The following is a 19,595-nucleotide window of genomic DNA, read 5'->3' as shown; positions in this document are numbered from 1 at the left end:
TGCAAACTGAGTCTGATTACTGGGTCTGCAGTAAGGTGCCAGAGAAAGCTGACCTCGTTAATGTGACCATGTTGGGGACGACTGCAGACTCTCACTTTCTTCCTGTCCTGCAAGCCAAGCCCCTGGCTTACTCTTGGTACTCCTTAGCTGCTATTGTTTGTGTTGCATTTGTGGTGCTTGTTTGCAGTGCACCTCTACATACTTGAGCCCAGGGATATCTCAGAAGAGGGGCAGACCAAGACTGTAAGGGTTGTGCAGGGTACTTATGGGTGGAGTGTATGGTAAGGCCACTCCAGATGGCTGTTCTCTTTCTCTGTGTATATTCTCTGCTTGACCAGTGCCTGCTTCACTCACATGACTATCCAATTCTCTTAATTATAGGGCTTAATCAGTAACTTGCCCCCTGCCCCAGCCGCTGGTTTCCCTGGTAACTGATGAGCCCACCTGACATCAATTCCCCCTATAAATGGTAGCCTCTTTTGTCTCCTAGGTAGCAAAGATTGCTGCTGTGTCTTGCCTGTTGTCTGCCATACACGGTGGAGTGTTGCTCCAGGACCTTTTGTTTCAACTTGTAAGATCCCCTGTCCGATAAACCATTGGTGTTGCTGTCGCTGTCTCTGGGCTTTTCCTTCTTTCTTGAGACCAGGGAATTACGAGGCTTGAAGGCGGTGCAGCCCAACAGTGTGTGTATTCCTTTGGATTTTCTCTATACAAGGCTGTGTCATCTGCAAATGTAGATAGTGTTACTTCCTCTTTTCCAACCTGAATATCGTTTTATTTCATTTACCCAATTAAATTACCCTGGCTAGATCCTCAAGTACAATGTTGGATAGAAGTTTTAAGAGTGGACAGCCTTGACTTGTTCCTGATATTAGGGAGAAGCATTCAGTCTTTCACCATTAAATACAATCTTAGCTGTGGAGTTTTCACAGATGGCCTTGATTGGGTTGTGTGTTTTTTATCATGGAAGCGTGTTGGTGTCTTAGTTTGGGCAGCTGTAACAAGTTACCATAGACCAAGTGGCTCAGATAACATTTATTTCTCAAAATTCCAGAGGCTGGGAAGTCCCAGAGAAGGGTGCCAGCATGGCTGGATTACAGTGAGAGATCTCTTCCTGGTTTGTAGGTGGCTATCCTCTTGTGCCTTCATACAGCAAAGAGAGGAGAGAAAGCAAGCTCTGTGTCTCTTCTTATAAGGGCACTAATCTCATTTATGAGCATTGCACCCTCATGACCTAAGGCCCCACCTCCTAATAATATCAACATGTGAACTTGGGGGGAATATAAACATTTAATCCATATACAGTTGGATTTTTGTCAAGTTTTATGTCTATTGAGATGATCATGTGATGTTTGTCTGTTAATAATTAACAGACAAACATCACATGACTTTTTTTCAGATGTTAAATGAACCTTGCAATTATGGGATAAATCCCACTTGTCATGATGTATAATGCCTTTTATGTGATGCTGGATTCTGTTTACTTGTATTTTCTTGAGGATTTTTCTATTTATAGTAATAAGGGATATTGGTCTGTAGTCTTCTTGTGATGGCTTTTTCTGGTTTTGGTATCAGGATAATACTTCATAGAATGAGTTGGGAGGTGCTCCCTATTCTATTTTTGGTAAGAGTTTATGAAAGATAGGTGTTAATTCTTTAAATGTTTGGCAGAATTCTTTAGTGAAGCTATCTGGTCCTGGACTGTATTGTGGGACATTTTTTTTTTTTTACTAATTCAACCTCTTTACTTTGTTATAGGTATATTCAGAATTTCTATTTCTTGAGTCAGTTTGTATCTTTCTAGCAATGTGTCCATTTTATCCAGGTTATCTAATTTGTTGGTGTATAATTGTTCATAGTATTTTCTTATCCTCTTTACTTCCATAAAGTCAGTAGGGATTGCCCCCTCTTTCTTTCTTCATTTTAATAATTTGAGTTTACTCTCTTTTATTTGGCTAAAGGATTATCAATTTTGTTCTCTCCAAAGAACCAACTTTTGGTCTTGTTTTTTCTCTATTTTTCTATTCTCTATTTCATTTATTTCCACTTTAGTCTTTGTTTCCTTCCTTTTGCTTGCTTTGGGTTTACTTTGCTCTTTTTCTAGTTTCTTAAAATGGAAAAGCAGATTATTTGAGATTTTTTTTTAAAATCATAGGCGTTTGTAGCTTTAACTAGCCCTCTAAGTACTGCATTAGGTGCATCCTGTAGGCCTTGGTATACTATGTTTTCATTTTGATTTGTCTCAAAATATTTTCTCATTTCCTTTGTGGTTTCTTTAACTCATTGGCTGTTAAGGAGTGTGTTGTTTAATTTCACATATTTGAATTTTCCAAGTTCCTATCAATTTTTAATTTCATCATGATTGTGGAACATACTTTGTATGATTTCAGTCATCGTTTTAAGTGTACTGAGGCTTTATGGTCTGTATAGTCTTTATGGTCTAACATGTGGTCTTAGAGAATGTTACACGTACAGTTGAAGAACGTGTATTATGCTGCTTCTGGGTAGAGTGTTCTATAAATGTTAAGTCTAATTGGTTCTGTTTCCTGGCTAGTTCTATACATTACTGAAAATAGGGTATTAAAGTCTCCCCCAATTTTGAATTTTCTGTTTCTCCTTTTAGTTATGTCAGTTTGTTTCATGTTTTTGGTCTATTGTAAGATGCATATGTATTTATAATTATGTCTTCCTGATGGATTGACTCTTACCGTTATAAAATATTCTCCTTTGGTAATTTTGTCTAAATTTTTTTGTCAGATATTATAGCAGTATAGCTCCTCCAGCTCTCTTGTGGTTGCTGTTTACATGGTATATCTTTCTCTATCCTTTTACTTTAGACCTATTTGCCTTTGAATCTAAAGTTTGTCTCTTGTAGATAGCACATAGTTGGATCATCTTACTAAAAACTCACTCTGCTAAGCTCTGTCGTTGATTACAGGGTTTAATCCATTCAAATTTAATGTGATTACTGATAAGGTAGGATTTACACCTGCTGTTTTCTATTTGTTTTCGATACATCTTATGTCTTATTTGTTCCTCAATGCCTCCATTCTTATGAGGCATAAGAATGTCCATTCTTTTATGTTTAAAAGATATTTTCTGCTTTAACATTTTAATTCCTTTGTTTCTTTTCCTATATATATTTTTAGTTATTTTCTCAGTGATTGCCCTGAGGATTACAATTAACATCTTAATTTATAGCAATCTAGTTCATATTAATACCAAATTCCTAGAAGAAAACAGGGGGGAATAAACTCCTTGACACCAGCTTAGGTGATGATTTTTTGGATTTGACACCAAAAGCAAAGGTGACAACAACAAAAAATTAAACAAGTGGGACTGTATCAAACTAAAAAGCTTCTACACAGCAGAGGAAACCATCAAAATAGAGGCAGCCTACCAAATGGGAGAAAATATTTGCAAATCATATATCTGACAAGGGTTTAACTTTCAAAATATATAAAGAACTTGTACAACTCAATAGCAAAAAAAAAAATCTGATTTAAAAATGGGGAGAGGATCTGAATAGAGATTTTTCCAAAGAACACATACAGAAAACCAACAGGTATTGATACCTGAAAAGTTGAGCAACATCACTCACCATCAGGGAAATGCAAATCAAAACCATGAGATCTCCCCTCCCACTTATTGGACTGTCTGTTATTAAATAGACAAGAAATAACAAGTATTGGGAAGGATGTGGAGAAAAGGGAACCCTTGTTCACTGTTGGGAATAAATTGGTGCAGCCACTGTGGAAAACAGATGTTCTTCAAAAAAATAAACTACCATGTGATCCAGAAATTCCACTTCTGGGTATTTAGCCAAAGGAAATTAAAAAACTAACTCAAAGATATATGCACCCCCACGTTCATTTCAGCAATATTTATAATAGCCAAGACATGGAAGTAACGTAGTGTTTGACAGTGGATGAATGGATAAAGAAAATATATGTGTATATATAGAATGGAATATTATTTGGCCATGAAAAAGAAGGAAGTCATGCCATTTGTGACATCATGGATGGACCTTGAGGGCATTATGCTAAGTGAAATAAGTCAGAGAAATACAAATATGATATCACTTATATGTGGAATCTAAAAGCACACAAAACAAAACTCATAGAGAACAGATTCGTTGCCACAGGTGGGATTGGGAGGTAGATGAAATAGGTGAAGGGGTAAAACATATAAGCTTTTTAATAAAATAAGTCATGGGATATAATATACAATGTGGTGACTACAGTTAATAATACTGTATGGCATACTTGAAAGTTGCTAAGGGAATAAATCTTAAGTTTTCATCACAAGAAAAATTTGTAGCTATGTGGTGATGAATGCTAACTATACTTATCATAGGATCATTTCACAAAATATACAAAATATTGAATCCTTATGTTGTACACCTGAAACTAATGTTATACGTCAACTATACCTCAATAAAAAAATACCAACTTAACTTCAATACTATATAAAACTTAGCTACTATATAGCTTCATTCCTTCCCCCCTCCTTTGTTCTATTGTTACACAAATTATTTCTTTATACATAATGTTCTTTATACATTATTTGCTCTTATTGCTTTATGCAGCTATAATTTAAATCAGATAAGGGGAAAAGTTATAAACAAAAGAACACTTACATTATTTGTATTTATTGATACCTATGCCGTTATATTTACCAGTGCTTTTCTTTATGTGGATTTGAGTTATTCTCTAGTTTCCTTTCATGTCAGCCTAAGGGATTCCCTTTAGTATTTCTTGTAGAGCAGATCTACTAGTGATACTCTTTTTGTTTATCTGTGAATATCTTAATTTTTCCATTTTTGAAGGCTAGCTTGACTAGATATAGAATTCTTGGTTGACGGTCTCTTTCAGTCAGCACTTTGAATATATCAATCTTCTGCCTTCTGGCCTCCACGGTTTCTGATGAAAATCAGCTATTAATCTTACTGAGAATACTTTGTATGTAGTGAGTCACTTCTCTCTTGCTTACAAGATTCTCTCTGCATTTTTATCTTTAACCTTTTTTTTATGTCCAAAGGAAAGATGTACACATGCACACAATTTCTCTTCTGATTCCTTCCTGTCCTCATCCCTTCCATTGTTTAATAGTATTTAAGCTTTCTGTTAGCCACTCTCCTTCACTAGGAAAATACTTTTTCAAAGTTGTCAATAGTATGATACTTAAGAACTGTGTTGGGCATTGCGAGGGGTAAATAAAGCATAAGACGCTTTCTTGTCTTCACAAAGCTCATAATGCTACCACAACACATTAACCCTGAGGAGCTCCTAAGGAATAATGGGAAACATGAGGAGTCCTTCTCAGTGTGCAGAAAGGCTCTGGGGAATATGCAGAACTCTTCCTTCTGGCTTCTGTGGTGGGGACCTCTCAACCTGTTAATTTTTGGGCATGTTCTGTCTTGCAGGGCACTCAACACAAGCCAGCTGAAGGCCCTGAATATTGAAATGCTGCCCGGATATCGAGATCCCTACTCCTCCAGGCCTCTAACTAGGGGTGAAATTGGCTGCTTCCTTAGCCACTACTCTGTCTGGAAAGAGGTAAATAATGCTTCATTTCAATGTGCAGTTCTTTAATGAGGAGGAAGGAGAGTGGGACCTTGTAGGTGAACTCGGGCCAGATATAAAGTGAACCCATAACTGTTCTGGCAGTGTGCTTGGAAACTGTCATTGCCTTATGTCTCCCTCTGACACAAGGCTAGTGACAAACAAGGAAGGGTAGCCTTGGTGCCACTTGGGATGATGATAGGGGAGGACACCCACGTTCTGGGGACCACACTCCTAGTGATGCATCCTCATCCTTAGTAGGAGTGCCTTGTGTTTATCTAGCATGTCATCATTTATTAAGTGACTCAGTAGAAGAAATCACCCAGAAGTCATGTGAGATGGGTTAGGAGAGATGGGCCTATTTTACCCAAGAGAAAATAGTTATCTTGTTCAGGCAGGAAGGGGCAGAGCCAGGACTTGAACCCCTGTCTTACAGATCAGACATTGATAGGGGTGGTATTACAGTGTGGGGTGCGGGCTTCCCTGGTGGCGCAGTGGTTGAGAGTCCACCTGCCAATGCAGGGGACACAGGTTCGTGCCCCGGTCCGGGAAGATCCCACGTGCCGTGGAGTGGCTGGGCCCGTGAGCCACAGCCACTGAGCCTGTGCATCCGGAGCCTGTGCTCTGCAACGGGAGCAGCCACAACAGTGAGAGGCCTGCGTACCGCAAAAAAAAAAAAAAAAAAAAAAAAAAGTATGGGGTTCTTGGTTAAGGGTCAGTTCCCACAAGGAAAGAGAGTGCCCGAAGAAAGTCCTCTTGAAGGGGCCTTCTCCCTTTTAATGATCCAGTCTATGCCTATCTTTTTTATTCAAGAAACTTTGTTTTATAGATAAACTTTAAATTTTATAGGAAAAAGTATGTAGATCATAAGATACTGGCCAATGACATTTCACAAATTAAATAATACAGCCAGGTTAACCAGCACCTACATCAAGAAACTGGTTACCAGCACCCCAGAAGCACAGCTCTTCTCTGTATTTTTTCCTAGCCATCAGTTCCCCAAGGGTGACCACTCTCCTGACTTCTAACAGCACAGAATAGTTTTGTCTACATTTTTCCTTTTACTATGTGTACACACCATATGGTTCCATTCAATCTCTCAACATTACATTTGTGAGATTCACCTATAACTTTGCATTTAACTGTAGATCACTTACACTCATTGCTGTAAATACACCACAGTTTATTTATCCATTTTACTGTTGATGGACTTTTGCTTAGATTCCAGTTATGAGCTATTACATGTTGTGCTACTATACTTTTGACTTTCTGATACCTGTTTTTTATTAGATAAATAAGTACCAGCTTTTCATAAGGTATCTTCCCACTGACCTTTACAGGTAATTGACCGAGAGCTGGAGAAGACTCTTGTTATTGAGGATGATGTGCGTTTTGAACATCAGTTTAAGAAGAAGCTCATGAAGCTGATGGATGATATTGATCGAGTCCAGCTGGATTGGGAATTGATGTGAGTGACAAGATGACAAGCTGTTCAAAGAGTACTGAGAGGCTTTCAGTTCTTTCCAGGGGGCAGAGAGCCCCAGCTCGTAGGAGATGCAGCTCAAGCTTCCATTTACCTGGTTTTCTCTCCATAAATGTTCCCAGAAACAAGAAGTGAGTAGGGGATAACCATTGGATTTTGCATCTCTATGCTCTTCAGGGTGAGAAAAAAACTTTGGGAGATTCTTTGAGACCTGGAGTCTACCTGCAGGTAGATCAGGGGCCTTCAGACTGAGTGTTCACCTGGGAACACAGCAGAAATCCACTCATGAACCAGTGTGGTACATGGAGGGAGTATGTAGAGGGAGGACCCACTCAAGGGCAAGGTTCCTGTGTCACACTTGAGCCTCAGCTCCCAGGAGAACAGGTTTCCTCTGTAGCCTCTGATGGTGTGGGAGGTTTGGAAGGTCAGTGGGAGAGCTCCTGTTGGGGAGGGAAGCTGTGCAAACAGGGAGAACACTGAAGCTGGGCTTAGTGGAGGCTCAGAGGCTGTCTTAGAAAAACCAGGCTCATCAAGGGAGTACTGGCTCCGAACTGACAATTTAGTTAATGCTCGTTGCCTGCTACCTCTGGGAACTGAGCTCTCTCTTTTTCTTTTTATGCTAAGATGACACTTTTTACTTCCCTCCAATGAGGCAGAAAGTTCCCAAGCATTATGTTCACTTCCCAGCTGTGTGTCAAAGGCAGTTTCATCAAATCAGAGGCTGTTCCTTTGGAGCAGCTGCAGCAGACAAGCTGTCCCTGCTCCTCCCATCCTCGGAGGGAAACTTAACTATGGGCCCCGGTGGAATATTTGTTCTCTTAGAAAATGTACCATTGTGAACTCAAAAGAAACCCAGTAACCTGTGGGAAATAGACCCAGGACTATGTAATAAAGAGACTGGCACCCTGTCATGTGATTAGATTCTGCACTGTCTCTTCAGATCATTGTTCCTAAAATCCTCCAGAAGTCCCCGCACCTCAGCCTTTCTAAATCTATGGCTCTGCAGCCTGTGGTTAAGGCCCCACAGGCATGGAGCCCGAAAGCTATTTTATGCTTACATGACATGTGCAAAGGTGATTTTCACTTAAGCCTTGGAATCACAGAGGACTGGACTTGGGGAGTCTAAGGCTTAGAGGTGACGTACATCCCAGTTCACTTCCAATTTGGCTGATGCGTTTCTCAGGACAAAGTACCAACAGATCCAAGAAAGAAAAGTTATTGTCCTGGTAAGGATACAGGAAAAAAAGATGTTTCCTAAATTTCCCAGACTGATCAAGTCAAAATACTTCATTGAAATCTATTATGTAATCATAAAGAATTAGTGGTTTCAAATTTTTCACATCACGTTTTCTGAAATGAATAAAGCAAATGTTATTTGAACTCAAAACATGAAACCAGATAGACTGTCTGTGACTGCAGTATTAAGTTTCTCCAGAAAAAGAAAATAGTAAGTGGGAAGAATAGAACAAGCCATTGAAATCATCTAGGGCAGCATGGCAGTAGAAATATAATGTGAAAAACATCATTTAAAGTTTTCTAGTAATCATACTAAAAAGATAAAAATAGGTGAAATTAATGATACATTTTTTGAATCCAACATATCAAATATTATTCTAACATATAATCAATATTTTAAAACTATTAATGGGATAGTCTATATTATTTTTTCATACTGTCTTCAAAATCCAGTATGTGTTTTATGCATATAACACATCTCAATCCACATGCTAAATTTTCAACTGTTGAAGTAAACTGTAGTCCTACTGAAATAATACATTTTGTCTAACAGAAAATATTATTTTACACATCTTCAATTTTTTAATTACAATTTGAATTTAGTAAAATTAATAAATTGAGTACAAACTCAGTTCCTCAGCCACTCTGGCCACATCTCAAGCGCTCAGTAGGATTTTCTCTTCCACTTGGTATATGAGAGGAATTCAGGCTCTTTGCTCTGAAGAGACATTGGCTGAGAGACAGGTATATTTGTCCTCAGAAGAACTGAAGGTGAACATAGACTTATTCTACAAATCCTAGGATGTTTCGATAAGTGGGATCCCTTGAATGTTGAAAGAGATAGTTTTAGGGCAAAATAGAGCAAGTCAGCTTTACCTAGCAGGTAGGAAGCCGGACCTCCTCAACTTGGTCCAGGCAAGTGGAAACAAACTAGGCTCCAGACAAAAGTAATGGATCACAGATGCATGAGTAGACTGGGGAAGGTAGGAATGGCTGAGGGTACATCCTTTGTTGCAGAAGTTGTTCATGGAAGACAGGACCCAGGAGGAAGCATAGGCAGAGCTGGGTGAGAGGGAGAAAGCCAGGCAGGTGTTGTCATTCATTCTCCCCTGGAGGAAACCCCCTTGGGGCTACTCTTGGCTTCCTAGGTCTTTTACTGTGGACTGTATCTTTCCTGAAGCATTTTCTGTCTTGTGTTTACCACCAGAATTTGGAGAACTGTGCAGAAAATATCAAGTCCCCAGGCTGAAACTCTGGGGACTTGAAAGCAAACTCAGGATTCTCACATCTGGCCTTTCTTGTCCCCTTCCAACCACTGTAAACACAGCTAGAAATCCTATACCATCTTTGGGAAATGATCTGAAAGACCTTTTTTGTCATGAAATGTTTTTTATTTTTATTTTATATGGGAGTATAATGGACTTACAATGTTGTGTTAGTTTCATGTGTATAGCAAAGTGATTAAGTTATAATTTTCAGATTCTTTTCCCATACATGTTATTACAAAATATTGAGTATATTTATTTCCCTGCACTATACAGTAGGTCCTTGTTGATTATCTATTTTATATATAGTAGTGTGTGTGTGTTAATCCCAACCTCCTAATTTATCCCTCCCCTCCACCTTACCCTTTTGGTAACCATAGTTTGTTTTCTAAGTCTGTGAGTCTGTTTCTATTTTGTAAATAAGTTTGCTTGTATCATTTTTTTGGATTCCACATATAAGTGATATCACATGATATTTGTCTTTCTCTGTCTGACTTAATTCACTTACTATGATAATCTCTAGGTCCATCCATGTGGCTGCAAATGGCATTATTTCATTCTTTTTTTATGACTGAGTAATATTACATTGTATATGTGTACCACATCTTCTTTATCCATTCCTTTGTCAATGGACATTTAAGTTGCTTCCATGTCTTAGCTATTGTAAATAGTGCTGCTCTGAACATTGGCTGCATGTACATTTTTGAATTACGGTTTTCTCCGGATCATATGCCCAGGAATGGGGTTGCTAGATCATAGGTAGTTGTATTTTTAGATTTTTAAGTAACCTCCATGCTGTTCTCCATAGTGGTTGTACCAATTTACATTCCCACCAACAGTGTAGAAGGGTTCCCTTTTCTCCCCACCCTCTTTAGCATTTATTGTTTGCAGACTTTTTGATGATGGGCATTCTGACCAGTGTCAGTTGATACTTTATTGTAGTTTTGATTTGCATTTCTCTAATAATTAGTGATGTTGAACAGCTTTTCATGTGCTTTTGGCCACTTGTATGTATTTTTTGGAGAAATGTCTATTTAGATCTGCCCATTTTTTGATTGGGTGGGTTTTTTTTTTGATATTGAGCTGCATGAGCTGTTTGTATATTTTGGAGATTAATCCCTTGTAGATCACATCGTTTGCAAATATTTTCTCCCATTCTGTACATTGTCTTTTTATTTTGTTTATGGTTTCCTTCACTGTGCAAAAGTTTCTAAGTTTAACTAGGTCCCATGTGTCTATTTTTGTCTTTATTTTCATTACTTTAGGAGGTGGAACCAAAGAGACATTGCCGTGATTTATGTCCAAAAGTGTTCTGCCTGTTTTCCTCTGTTTTATAGTATTCGGTCTTACATTTAGGTCTTTAAAACATTTTGAGTTTATTTTTGTGTATGGTATTAGAGAATGTTCTAGTTTCATTCTTTAACATGTGGCTGTCCAGTTTTCCCAGCACCACTTATGGAAGGGACATCTTTTCTCCATTGTATATTGCCTCCTTTGTTGTAGATTAATTGACCATAGGTGTGTGGGTTTATTTCTGGGCTTTCTATCCTGTTCCATTGATCTATATGTCTGTCTTTGTGCCAGTAGCATACTGTTTTGATTACTGTAGCTTTATAGTATAGCTGGAAGTCAGGGAGCCTGATCCCTCCAGCTCCGTTTTTCTTTCTCAAGATTGCTTTGGCTATTTAGGGTCTTTTGTGTTTCCATACAAATTTTAAGATTTTTTATTCTAAATCTGTAAAACATGCCATTGGTAATTTGATAGGGATTGCATTAAATCTGTAAATTGCCTTAAATCTGTAAATTGCCTTGGGTAGTATAGTCATTTTGACAGTATTGATTCTTCCAATCCAAGAGCATGGTATATCTTGTCATCTTCGATTTCTTTCATCAGTGTCTTATAGTTTTTGGAGTTACAGGTCTTTTGCATTCCTAGGTAGGTTTATTTCTAGGTATTTTATTCTTTTTGATGCGATGGTAAATGGGATTGTAACCTTAATTTCTCTTTCTGACCTTCTGTTGTTAGTGTATAGAAATGCAACAGATTTCTGTTATTAATTTTGTATCCTGTCACTTTACAGAATTCATTGATGAGCTCTAGTAGTTTTCTGGTAACATCTTTAGGGTTTTCTATGTATAGAGTCATGTCGTCTGCAAACAGTGACAGTTTTTTTTTTTACTTCTGCTTTTCCAATTCGGATTCCTTTTATTTCTTTTACTTCTCTGATTGCTGTGGGGGACTTCCAAAACTATGTTGAATAAAAGTGGCAAGTGGGTTTCCCTGGTGGCGCGGTGGTTGGGAGTCTGCCTGCCGATGCAGGGGACACAGGTTCGTGCCCCGGTCCTGGAAGATCCCACATGCCGCGGAGTGGCTGGGCCCGTGAGCCACGGCTGCTGAGCCTGCGCGTCTGGAGCCTGTGCTCCACAATGGGAGAGGCCACAACAGTGAGAGGCCCGTGTACTGCAACAACAACAACAAAAAAAAGTGGCAAGAGTGAAAATCCTTGTCTTGTTCCTGATCTTAGAGGAAATGTTTTCAGCTTTTCACCATTAAGTATGATGTTAGCTGTGAGTTTGTCATATATGGCCTTTATTATGTTGAGGTAGGTTCCCTCTATGCCCACTTTCTGGAGAGTTTTTATCATAAATGGATGTGGAATTTTATCAAAAGCTTTTTCTGCGTCTATTGAGATGATCATAATGGTTTTTATTCTTCAGTTTGTGAATGTGGTGTATCACACTGATTTGTGGATACTGAAAAATCCTTGAATCCCTGGGATAAATCCCACTTGATCATGGTATATGATCCTGTTAATGTCTTGTTGGATTTTGTTTGCTAATATTTTGTTGAGGATTTTTGTGTCTATGTTCATCAGTGATAATTGGCTTGTAATTTTCTTTTTTTGTAGTATCCTTGTCTGGTTTTGGTATCAGGGTGATGGTGGCCTCATAGAATGAGTTTGGGAGTGTTCCTTCCTTTGCAATTTTTGGAACAGTTTCAGAAGGTGTTAACTCTTCTCTAAATATTTGATAGAATTCACCTGTGAAGCCGTCTGGTCTGGGATTTTTGTTTGGGAGTTTTTAAACCACAGTTTCAATTTCAGTTCTTGTGATTGGTCTGTTCATATTTTCTATTTCTTCCTGGTTTAGTCTTAGAACATTGTACCTTTCTAAGAATTTGTCCATGTCTTCTAGGCTGTCCATTTTATTGGCATATAGTTGATAGTAGTAGTCTCTTGTGATCCTTTGAATTTCTGTGGAGTTGGTTGTAACTTTTCCTTTTTCATTCCTGATTTTATTGATTTGAGTCCTCTCCCTTTTTTTTTCTTGTTGAGTCTGGCTGACGTTTTATCAATTTTATCTTTTCAAGGAACCAGCTTTTAGTTTCATTTACCTTTTCTATTGTTTTCTTTGTCTCTCTTTCATTTATTTCTGCTCTGAGGTTTATGATTTCTTTCCTTCTACTAACTTTGGGCTTTGTTTGTTCTTCTTTCTCTAGTTGCTTTAGATGTAATATTAGGTTGTTTGAGATTTCTCTTGTTTCCTGAGGTAGGATGGTATTGCTATAAACTTCCCTCTTAGGACTGCTTTTTCTTCATCCCATAGGTTTTCGATCAGTGTGTTTTCATTTTCATTTGTCTCTAGGTGTTTTTTGATTTCCTCTTTGATTTCCTCAGTGATCTATTTGTTGCTTAGTAGCCCATTGTTTAGCCTCCACGCGTTTTGTGTTTTGTTTTGTTTTAGTTTTTTTTTTTTCTTGAAGTTGATTTCTAATCTCATAGCGTTGTGGTCAGAAGAGATACTTGATATGATTTCAATTTTCTTAAATTTACTGAGGCTTGCTTTGTGGCACAGCATGTGATCTATCCTGGAGAATGTTCCATGTGCACGTGAAAAGAATGTGTATTCTGCTTTAGGATAGAATGCTCTATAAATATCAATTAAGTCTATCTGGTCTATTGTGTTTAAGGCCTGTGTCCCTTACTGATTTTCTGTGTGGGTGATCTGTCCATCGATGTAAGTGGAGTGTTAAAGTGCCCCACTATTACTGTGTTACTATTGATTTCGCCTTTTATGGCTGTTAGCATTTGCCTTATGTATTGAGGTGTTCCTATGTTGGGTGCATATATATTTACAATTGTTATATCTTCTTCTTGGATTGATCCCTTGATCATTATATAGTGTCCTTCTTTGTCTCTTGTAATAGTCTTTATTTTAAAGTCTATTTTTTCTGATATGAGAATTGCTACTCCAGCTCTCTTTTGATTTCCATTTGCATGGAATATCTTTTTCCATCCCCTGACTTTCAGTCTGTATGTGTCCCTAGGTCTGAAGTGGGTCTCCTGTAGACAGCATATATATGGGTCTTGTTTTTGTATCCATTCAGCCCATCTGTGTCTTTTGGTTGGAGCATTTAATCCGTGTACATTTAAGGTAATTATCTATATGTATGTTCGTGTTGCCATTTTGTTAATTGTTTTGGATTTGTTTTTGTAGGTCTTTGTTCTTCCTTTCCTCTTTTGTTCTCTTGTGATTTGATGACTATCTTTAGTGTTTTGTTTGGATTCCTTTTTCTTATTTGTGTGTATATCTATTGTAGATTTTTTTTTTGTTTGTGGTTACAATGATATAGTAGTCTATATAAATACAAGATTATTTTCAGTTGCTGGTCTCTTAATTTCAAGTACATTTCATATATCCTGTATTTGTACTCTCCTCCTGATTGCGCGTTTTAATACCATATTTGTGTGTGGATGATTTCCTACCTTTATTGTATGTTTGCCTTTACTGGTGAGCTTTCCCATTCATACTTTTCTTGTTTCTAGTTGTGGCCTTTTCTTTTCCACCTAGAGAAGTTCCTTTAGTATTTGTTGTAAAGCTGGTGTGGTGCTGGTGAATTCTCTTAGCTTTTGCTTGTCTGTAAAGCTTTTAATTTGTCCATCAAATCTGAACGAGAGCCTTGCTGGGTAGAGTATGCTTGGTTGTACGTTTTTCCCTTTCATTACTTTAAGTATATCATGCCACTAATGGCCTGCAGAGTTTCTCCTGAAAAATCAGGTGATAACCTTATGGGGATTCCCTGTATGTTATTTGTTGCTTTTCCCTCATTGCTTTTAATATTTTCTCTTTGTTTTTAATTTTTCTCAATTTGATTATTATGTGTCTCGGCATGTTCCTCCTTGGGTTTATCCTCTATGTACTCTCTGCACTTCCTGGACTTAGGTGACGGCTTCCTTTCCCATGTTAAGGAAGCTTTCAGCTATTATCTTTTCAAATATTTTCTCAGGCCCTTTCTCTCTCTCTTCTCCTTTTGGGACCACTATAATGTGAATATTTATGAGTTTAATGTTGTCCCAGAGGCCTCTTAAACTGTCCTCATTTCTTTTCATTCTTTTTTCTTTATTCTGTTCCGCAGCAGTGATTTCCAATAGTCTGTCTCCCAGCTCACTTATCTTTTCTTCTGCCTCATTCATTCTACTATTGATTGCTTCTAGTCTATTTTTCATTTCAGTTATTGTATTATTCAACTTTGTTCTTTATATCTTCTAGTCCTTTGTTAAATATTTCTTGTATCTTCTCAGACTGTGCTTCCATTCCTTTTCTGAGATCTTGTATCCTCTTTACTGTCATTACTCTGAATTCTTTTTCAGGTAGATTGCCTATCTCCACTTCACTTAGTTGCTCTTCTGGGGTTTTATCTTGTTCCTTTGTCTGGAACGTACTCCTCTGCTATCTCATTTTGTCTAACTTTTTGTGCAGTCTCTCTTCCACAGGCTTCAAGATTATAGTTCCTCTTGCTTCTGGTGTCTGCCCCCTGGTGGGCAAGGCTGGTCTAGAGGCTTGCTCAGGCTTCCTGTTGGCAGGGACTGGTACCTGCCCACTGGTGGGTGGAGCTGGGTCTTGTCTCTCTGGTGGGCAGGGTTGTGTCAAGGGGTGTGTTTCGAGGCAACTGTGGGCTCAGGAAGACTTTAGGCCTACAGGCTCTTGTGTGGGGCCAGTTCTTGGTGTCAAAATGGCAGCCTCCAGGAGAGCTCATACCAATGAATACTCCCCAGTACGTCCACCACCAGTGTCCACCACCAGTGTCCTTGTCACCACAGTGAGCCACAGCCTCTTTCCTGCCTACTCAGGAGACCCTCCAAGACCATCAGGTAGCTCTGCCCCAGGCTCCTCTGAAGTCATTGCTTTTGCCCTAAGTCCCACTGTGCATGAGACCTTGTGTGCATCCTCCAAGAGTGGAGATTCTGTTTCTCCCAGTCCTGTGGAGTTTCTGTAATCAAGCCCTGCTGGCCTTCAAAGCCAAATGCTGTGGGGGCTCTTCCTCCTAATGTCAGAGCGCCCAGAACAGGGAACCTGATGTGGGGCTCAGAACTCTCACTCCTGTGGGAGAACCACTGCAATATAATTATTTTCCAGTTTGTGGGTCACCCACCCAGTGGGTATGGGATTTGATTGTATCACAGATGCGCCCCTCCTACCATCTCACTGTGGCTTCTTCTTTATCTTTGGATGTAGAATATCTTTTTTGGTAGGTTCCAGTCTTTTTTGTTGGTGGTTGTTCAGCAGTTAGTTGTGATTTTGGTGTTTTTGTGAGAGGAGGTGAGCTCAAGTCCTTCTATTCTGCCATCTTGTCTCGAACCTCTGAAAGATCTTTTAATCTCTACATCTCAACTTTCACGCTTCAGCAGTCTGCTAGGCAAGAATAGTTGGGATGTTGATAAGTGGAGCCACAGAAATGGCCCCATTGATGGGAGATGACAGCCATGGTTGATGTGATGTGCCTTGTTGTGTGATACATTTAAATAAGACACACTTGGTCCAGGCTTTCAAAAGTCTGCAAAGCTGTGCTCCATTCTTATGGATGTCTAATACTAAAATTAGAATTTTCTCCTCCACCGATTTCCTTTTAGTTATATTGGCAGGAAGAGGATGCAACTAAAAGAGCCAGAGAAAGCTGTGCCCAATGTGGTAAATCTGGTCGAAGCTGACTATTCTTACTGGACTCTGGGCTATGTCATCTCTCTGGAAGGAGCACAGAAGCTTGTTGGAGCCAATCCTTTTGGGAAGATGCTACCAGTGGATGAGTTTCTGCCAATCATGTACAACAAGCATCCTGTGTGAGTTACCCTGAACTGCCTGCCTATCCCTTGAGCACAGTCCATTCATGAATTATGCTACTTGGTTTCTGGGTAATACTTAATATATTTTAAAGGGTACTACTTTCCTAAGTGATCTTTCCATAATCATGACCCAGAGAGGCCGATTTGAGTGATTATCCCCTTTTACAGATGGGGAAGATGAGGCAGAAATGGTGAGTCTTGCATAGGAGTCCTCTTTAATACCCAGTGGGTAGTTTAACTGGATGTAATCTGCTCAGTCCTCTCATCTCTGATTTTCTTACTTCCATAAACCCATATACACCTCAAGGTGAAGGTCATCTTCCTAAACACTTCAGTTTTTTCTGTTCATTTCTTAGTTCATTGTGTGTACTGTTGGCCAGGCAATAGCTCACAGGCTAGTCAGGAACCCAGACTCGAGAACAGTCATTGTGATATATTGTGATAACTGTAATCACAGAGATGTGTTAGAGGCTCAGGGAGAGTGGAGGTGGCCTCTGAGCAAGGTGTCCATAGAAGAAGGCAGTGTGATGCTAGGGTTCCTGTAGCCTGGGAGTTCACTCTGACCTAGTGCTTATCAAGGGCATGGTAAATTATGGGTTTATGTGTCAGTCTCCCCAGTAACCTATGAGCCCCTGAGGCAGGAACCATCTTTTATCTCTGTGTCCTTAGAGCCTAGTCCAAACTCTATACATAATAGCTGCTTGATCAGTGCTTCCTTGAATTCATTACTGGAGCAGAAGACCAGGTTCTAACCTTGGCTTCTTCTCTCAGTTGCTGGGTGATTCCTCCCTAGATGGTCTTCATGTTAGCAGTTGAGTGTTCTTGTCCTGCATCTTGCTCATTTTGTCTCCTGTCTTCAGTAAAGATGGACAACATGTCAGAGACTGATTTTTATCTCTGCTTCCCAACATAAACATGGAGGTCAATCATCATCCCCTCAACAGAAAGGAAATTGAGACCTAGCAGCCAAGCAGATGTCACCTCATGTAATCTGCACAGGAGCCCTGGGAGGGAGGGCAAGTCGTCCCTCCACTTTACACTCACTTGTCGCTGGAATGCAAAGCCACGCTGGTGTGCCTCCAAGCCTACACCACATCACTCAACCCTTCATTGCCATCCAGCTCCCAGCCGTCTAATTTATTAATCCAGGAACAGAGCATTTTCTACAAAGTGATCACGTTTATTTATTATTATGGTCCAATAGAGCTTAATCCTTAATTTTTAGAATAAGACCTGAAATTCACTTTTAAACTAGTCTATCCAAATACAACAGAAACATCCTGACCTTTTTCTTTGTGCATTTGTTTAGACCATCTGAAAGCTTTTAAAGAAAACTGTATTGTGTGCATAGACTAAAATTTTCCACACAGAACACAACTTGAAAAATAATCAAATGAATCTATGAGAATTTAAGAGATAACAAGTGGGGCTCTTTTCCCCTGTTCTGTAAGTGTCCTGCCCCCTCACCCACCTGTACACCTCTTGTTTTCAGTGCTGAGTACATGGAGCATTACGAATCCAGGGACTTGAAAGCCTTCTCTGCAGAACCCTTGCTCATCTACCCAACACACTACACAGGCCAGCCAGGGTATCTGAGTGACACGGAGACCTCAACCATCTGGGACAATGAGACAGTGGCCACTGACTGGGACAGGACACATGCCTGGAAGTCCAGGAAGCAAGGTCACATCTACCGCAACGCGAAGAACACAGAGGCCCTGCCACCGCCAACCTCCCTGGACACTGTGCCTTCGAGAGATGAGCTATGAGGGTTCCATGGGGGGTTTACTGCCCTTTGGTTTTCCTAATGGGGTATTGATATATTTGTTCCAGTTTCTTTTCATGGTCACGATCATCTAACCAAAGTGGTCTAATGTGATTGATCAAAATTAGTATGTTTTTGACAGGGGAAGAGAATAGGGAAACTAAACCCAAATTTCCTAGATGGCTAGAAAATAGGCTTTATGGCAACCATTAAGATGAACTTCAATCCAGACACCTTGTCCCTCAGTTCATTACCCATATGATACTGGTTCCCACATTGAGGTTGAACAGCATGGCTCAGAGATTCGTCCAAGGGAAAGGTGATCACCACACTATCACACCAATAAATGGGTAGGCCTGGCAGCCAAGTCAACTGGACCACATCCATTGGTCTAGTGGGCCCATTTTATGTCATAGATGTGACCTTGAAAACTTGAGTATGTTCCAAGTTCGGGGTGTGGGGGAGGGGGAATCAGATCATTTAAAATCAAATTAATTGGGCTTTTTCTGTAAAGGTGTTTGCCATGAGCCTTATTGCAAAGTGACTTTTTCATCTTAGTCCCCATTAGCCAACAGGGATGGGTATTTGTGTCTGTGTGTGACTTGGCATTTGACTATCATGGCAATTGAAGCTCCCATGAAGAGGTGTCCATTTTGCCATGAGGATATAGTTTCGTAGATACTTGAGGGTTTGTGTAGATATTTGAGGAAAACACTCAAACTTTGGCCTTCTTTATTATGGTCACTTGAGTTGGGATGCTCTATTTATGAAGATAAATTTAATATATAAGGGTCTGGGGCTGGTGTGTAATTGCTGTCCCGGGGGTTCATGTGCTGCCCCAGCACGTCAGACTGTCCTCTCCACCCTGAGCCTGGGAGTGAATTGAAGGTGTGAGTTTTATGAGTCACTGTTAAGGGGCAGAGCACATCTTTAGGCCAGAAACTGTCCTTGCCTGGGATTTTCATTCTATTTTGAATTATTTATTTTACAAACTGTGGGGGAAATGTCTGTAGTATAAGGCAGAGAAACATATGTGTCAGGCTTTTATTGCCCCCTGGGAAGTGGTGAGTGTAGACATGTTGGTTCCAGAATCTGGTTCTTCTGCATTTCCCAGCCTGACTCTTACAGGGAGGCCTGTTGAGTGGGAGATTTTAACCTTCT

The 19,595-nt window shown here is 39.6% G+C and overlaps 1 protein-coding gene across 2 annotated transcripts in view; it reads left to right on the top strand.

Moving 5' to 3' along the window:
- Positions 1-19,228, top strand: part of COLGALT2 (collagen beta(1-O)galactosyltransferase 2) — a 127,434-nt gene extending 108,206 nt beyond the window's left edge. For both annotated transcript variants that reach the window (XM_081223522.1, XM_081223521.1), the window contains 4 exons: positions 5,426-5,558; positions 6,905-7,032; positions 16,460-16,666; positions 18,162-19,228. In XM_081223522.1, coding sequence (XP_081079648.1) covers positions 5,426-5,558; positions 6,905-7,032; positions 16,460-16,666; positions 18,162-18,438 — 745 coding nt within the window. In that variant the 3' untranslated portion in view covers positions 18,439-19,228. The remainder of the gene's footprint in view (positions 1-5,425; positions 5,559-6,904; positions 7,033-16,459; positions 16,667-18,161) is intronic.
- Positions 19,229-19,595: the final 367 nt, after the last annotated feature.

Source organism: Mesoplodon bidens (assembly GCF_964165515.1).
Source record: "Mesoplodon bidens genome assembly, chromosome: 2".
Classification (NCBI taxonomy): Eukaryota; Metazoa; Chordata; class Mammalia; order Artiodactyla; family Ziphiidae; genus Mesoplodon; species Mesoplodon bidens.
This window is presented reverse-complemented; position numbering and strand designations above follow the sequence as displayed.